Raw genomic sequence first — 5,479 nt, forward strand, 5'->3', positions numbered from 1 at the left:
AAAAAAAAAAAAAAATCCTGTATTTTCAGGTAAAGAAAAATGTCATTGGGGGACAGATCAGGTGAGTAGGAAAAGTGTTCCAATATAGTGGTTTACTAGCTAAAAACAGCTTCACAGACAGTGCCGTGTCAGCTGGTGCACTGTCGTGATGCAAGAGCTACGAGTTGTTGGCCAAGATGTTCAGTTAAGAGTTTCCTGACTGTTTCTGTATTGATGTTTATGTGGTCTGCTATGCTTCTCACAGTCAGCTAATGCTTCTAAAGTGCAATTTCACAAATTTCTACCATGTTTTTGTCAGTTCTGCAAGTTGATGAACTTAATTGTCAGACCTTATAGGTACTTTGTGCTGTCTGCAAATGCCACAGGGAGAGAGAGAAAGCTCTGGACTCTTTATGTTCTTGTAAGGACACTTATCAAATATCACAGCCTTCAAATATATAAAGCATACACTGATGGAAATTTCCAAAACCGTCTCTTGAAAACATACCATGAATACACATGAGAACATAATTAAAATTCCCGTTTGTATAGATAAAAGTATATAAAACCTGGCTCCCCAAGACTAGACAACTCAACTTGTACAATTGACTGCTTGTAAAACCACAGTGGATGGTGCAAACCATCTTCTAAGATCCTATGTAATAAAATCAGAAACATGCAACAAAACAAAATTACTCTTTTTCAATTCTATACATTTGGGAATGTTGAAATTCCCTTTTAGGTATAATCCATTATTTAAAGAGGAAAACTGAAAATAGCAACTGAACCTCAAGTCTGTAAAAGGCGTCCCAAGGGACAGGAAGAGAATTGGGCGGACAGTGAAGGCTACAGCTATAAAAAAAGAAAACTAAGAATAACAACAATGAAAAAAAGTTAAAGTAAATAAATTTTAAAAAGGAATGCATCAAATCAGGATATTACATAGCACATGCCAGAAAGAAGGCAAAAAGACTTATTAAAAATAGGATAGATGGGGCAGTGCCTGTGGCTCAAAGGGGTAGGGCGCTGGCCCCATATGTTGGAGGTGGCAGGTTCAAACCCAGCCCCCGCAAAAAAAAAAAAAAAAAAGGATAGATGTAATGCAATAGATATCACTGAAAATGATTAAAAAACAGTAAACATTAAGACCAGTGACAGGTCTTCTGCTGACTCTGAGATGCTGCTTTGCCAGGGACCAGAGTTCCATAGGTTTTACTCCCTACAGTTCCTACGCATCCATCCACCCACTTATCCATCCGTCCACCCATTTATCCACCTGTCCATCCTCTCCTCCAAACTACACAAAATGCAATCTCAACTGAATTTTTCTTTTTCCTTAAGTAGCAAAACCAACAAGACCCTGAACACGCAACCATGGGTGGTATTCATTTAGTTGTGAGCATTGCTTCAGCTGTGCTCCCCTCATGGCAATGCTGAGTGTGCATGAGATGCATGCTGGTAGTACCATAAAAACAGAGACTCAAGGGCTCAACTATGACACCGACCATATGGTGAGATACTACATAAGACCCAGACCTGGTGGGTCTGCTTTGACCCAGGCATGCAATCATCCAGCCTCCTCCAGTCCAGCCTCCCAACCCGTCTTGCCTTCAAAAAAATCAGGGTGTCTGATATAGGGCTATATTTCCTAACAGCCACATTGAGAAATGTCCACCACATATGCTCATGATAAAGACCCTCTCGGGGCAACATCTGGAGTGATGCACATCTAGGCAGTGTGTGATGTATCCCACACCAGCCACTCTTTGTTGTCTTTGTAAAAGTCCCTGGTACCACATAAGGCAACATTCCCATGTTCCAGGGATTAGTATCTGTTCTGTTTAGGGGCTATTTCTTAGTCTACCAAAGCCCCCAATCCCTTAGGACAGGAGGAGCTCTGTCCCAACCAATGTTGGGTCCCAATGTTGTGTTCAGAACCTGACTGAGAAGTAATACTTAACATTTATTTGCTGATGGGTGGATGGATGGATGGATGAATGGATAGATAGATGTATGTACGTATGGATGGATGGATAGATGGATGGGTGAATGGATAGATAGGTGGGTGGATAGATGCATAGATGGATCAGTGGATAGATGGATGGATAGACAGATGTATGGATGAATGGATGGAGAGATATATGGATGAATGGATGGATAGATGGAAGGAAGGAAGATAGGTGGATGAAAGGAAGGAAGATAGTATGGATGAAAGGATGGATAGGTGGATGAATGGATTGATGGGTAGATAGATGTATGGATGAATGGATGAAGAGATATATGGATGAATAGATGGATAGATGGAAGGAAGGAAGGATAGGTGAGTGGATGGATAGGTGGATAGATGAATGGATGGGTAGGTGGATGGATGGATAGGTGGGTGGGTAGATGGGTAGATGGGTGGATGGATGGGTGCACAGATGGATGGGTGAATGGGTGGATGGTGTATGGATGGATGGATGGCTGAGTGGATGGATGAATGGATAAATGAAATAATGAAGTGATCATATCCATTGCTGAACCTGAACAGAAGCCACTGATGATGCCAGAAAGGAATGAAGCTTCACCAGGAAACACTCACAGCACAGGTATGACTAACAAATCGAGGCTTGGCTGAGGGTAATAAACTCATCCACCCTGTGTGTACTGATCCCTAATGTCTCTCATGCCATCAGCTTCAGGCTTAAACGCAAGGCCCCCAGAGCTCCACCACACCACACATTTGGCTCTACTCACCTGCAATCCACACCATTTCTCCGGCTGCTGGGAAGTGTCTTCCAGCACCAAGAAATTGTACAGTCAGGTGTCATGAAGCACATGGTAACTTCTCCAGAACCATGTTCTCTGTTTCCCAGGGATGAACCATGACACAGAGGAACTCTCCGAGGGCAGAGTTGTACAAGATTCTAATTGCTCCCAGAGCCCATCTTCCCAGCCTGGGGACTGTGGCATCTGTCACTTGTCAGTATGCTTTTTCCCTCAGCAATAAAAACATAAAGCTTGGTGAAGAGACGTCCTGCCATCTCATCAGGACCTGGCACTTGGAGCTGCCTTTGTGGTGATGATAAAGAGAAGCTGGTACTTCTGTGCCGTGACTTGAAGCTGCCAGTGAGCTCTCAGATGATAAGCCAGTGTTCAACGGCTGAGATCTTCCTACAATTCAAGACTCTGCTTTTGGGTACGTAGTCCTGGCTGTTCAGAAATGTTATTCTGAAGAGGGCATACCTCAATCGTGGCTTAAAGTAAGAATTCATTCCAGTTCAGAAATACACCCATCTGGCCTCCAGGGCTAAGCACAACTTCTGAGCAGTTCTGGGTGTTTGAATTGATCCTATTATGGATGGTGTCAGAGGCGCTGGCGTGCACCCAAGGCTGGAAGCTGCACTTGGCATCTGCCCGGCTCAGGAGGTCTCCAACTTGGCTGAACAAGCGCGTGAGTTGGGAAACTTTCAATAAATGCTGATACCCAGAAGAATTAACTCCAGAATTATGTTGGGGGTGGGCTGAGCAACAGTCACTGTTAGCGGTTTGTGCAGTAAGTAGCTCAAAACCTCTAGCCTTACTGGACCCTTTGGGGAGATTTTCACACATGGTGACAGGAAAGACCTCACTGATGCCTTTGCAGAGGGCTCACTGCGGGAATGGAGTTGTCTCACTGCTGACTTGCTCCACAGGCTTGGGGAGGGAATGGTTACAAGCAGAGATGGCCCTAAAATGTATAGCCCCAGAGCAAAATGAAAAAGTGGGCTCCTCTTTAAACTCAGTTATTTCAAGATGGTGGTGGCCGAGTGTTAAACCAATATGGCGCCCTCGTGTGCATAGGATCCCATGTGACCCGGGACCTTGCACACCTGTGAATCCTTGGGTATGTATAACATAAATTACAACGTCCATGGATTTTCAGGTCCCCAGAAATGGAACGGGCACTTGTGTAGCCCCAGGGTGTCTGCGTCCTGTAGTGTGCAGATTGGATGGGATACCCCCAAAAGATTAAGGGAAGTCCTCATCCATCGTTTTTGTGAATGGGACCTTGTCTGCAAAACAGGTATTTCAAGATGTAATTAAGCAAAAGGTCTTGAGATGAGATCATCTCTGTCCTAGAGAACTCCACGGTGACTATTGTCCAGGCAACGTCCTGTCTAAATCGTAGAGTATCTCATGGTGACCAATGTCCAGGCCCTGTTCTTATCCCTGTCCTAGAAAATCACACAGTGACCCCTGTCTAGGCCCTGCCTTTGTCCCCACCCTGAAGAATTCCACAGTGACAACTGTCCAGTCCATGCCCTGTCCCCAAACTAGAGAAGCCCGCAGTGACCACTGTCCAGGCCATGCCCATCCCCATACTAGAGAATCCCACAGTGACCACTGTCCAGGCCCTGCCTGTCCCCATACTAGAGAATCCCACAGTGACCCCCTGTCCAGTCTGTACCCTGCCCCCATACTAGAGAATCCCACAGTGATCACTGTCCTGGCCCTGCCTGTCCTTATACTAGAGAATCCCACAGTGACCCCTGTCCAGGCCCTGCCCATCCACATACTAGAGAATCCCAGGTTGACCTCTGTCCAGACCCTGTCCTTGTCCCATTCCTAGAGACTCTCAGAGTGACCCCAGTCACTAAGCTTGTCCCCGGCCCTACAGAATCCCCTCTGCAGCTGGCTTATGTTTGAGTATCTCTGATCCGACAACACCACATTGTCACCTGTTGACTACTCTTGAGTAAGGCTGATCAGGTGTTAGGGACAGATAAACTGACCCTATATCTAGGTCTAGGCTCCCATGTCCCTGCTTCTGGGACATGTGGATCTGAGCTCAGTCTCTGCAAGAGTGAATTAGTGAAAAAACAACATGAAACCAGACACCCCACAAACCAGCAGCTCCCCACAGGGTGTGGTGAACCCTCACAAGGGGGCCATGTCTCCTGGAACATCCATACTCAGTCCTATGCGGCCAAGGAAGGAAAACCGCACAATCAGGTGAGAGGTTTTAATTATTTATGGCACCTGTGACAATTTGGCACTTTGGGATCACAAGGATTGCAGCTGAGGAACACCTGGGGGTGTCCACCTCAATGCTTCCTTCCTTCCTGGAATTCCTTCAAAAGTTCAGGCATTTGAGTCAAGACTATAGATGGACATGTAGAAGGCCATGGTCCTCCCTAGTCGCCCAGTACACGCCTCTTCCTGGAACAGTGGCTATCTCAAGATGGTGTCATGGGTCACGTCGACAACACCGGTCATCTCACAGCTGGTGGCCCACAGCTGCTGCTGCAGCTTCTGGTCGTAGGTCACCTTGAGGGATGTGGTCTCCTTCTCATTGTAGAGGTAGCGGCCACCAACCCCTTCCAGGTCTGGAGTGACCGCGGCATAGACAGACGTCCAGGCTCCTTCGTCGGGGGTCTGCGGGGAGAAGGAGCAAAGATTGGGGTCTGTTTTCAGAGCAGAAGAGACGCAGACCCCAGAGCTCACACATGTCCTGTGTGCGGGTAGACTGAAGATGCTT

The 5,479-nt window shown here is 46.5% G+C and overlaps 1 protein-coding gene across 1 annotated transcript in view; it reads right to left on the minus strand.

The window, feature by feature from the left end:
* Window positions 1-4,954: 4,954 nt before the first annotated feature.
* DHRSX (dehydrogenase/reductase X-linked) overlaps window positions 4,955-5,479 on the minus strand; it is a 111,105-nt gene continuing 110,580 nt past the window's right edge. The window contains exon 7 of the mRNA XM_012807140.2: window positions 4,955-5,376. Within this exon, the coding sequence (XP_012662594.1) occupies window positions 5,173-5,376 (204 nt within the window). The 3' untranslated portion in view covers window positions 4,955-5,172. The remainder of the gene's footprint in view (window positions 5,377-5,479) is intronic.

Source organism: Otolemur garnettii, unplaced genomic scaffold (assembly GCF_000181295.1).
Source record: "Otolemur garnettii isolate 467f Iridium unplaced genomic scaffold, OtoGar3 scaffold00065, whole genome shotgun sequence".
Lineage (NCBI taxonomy): Eukaryota > Metazoa > Chordata > Mammalia > Primates > Galagidae > Otolemur > Otolemur garnettii.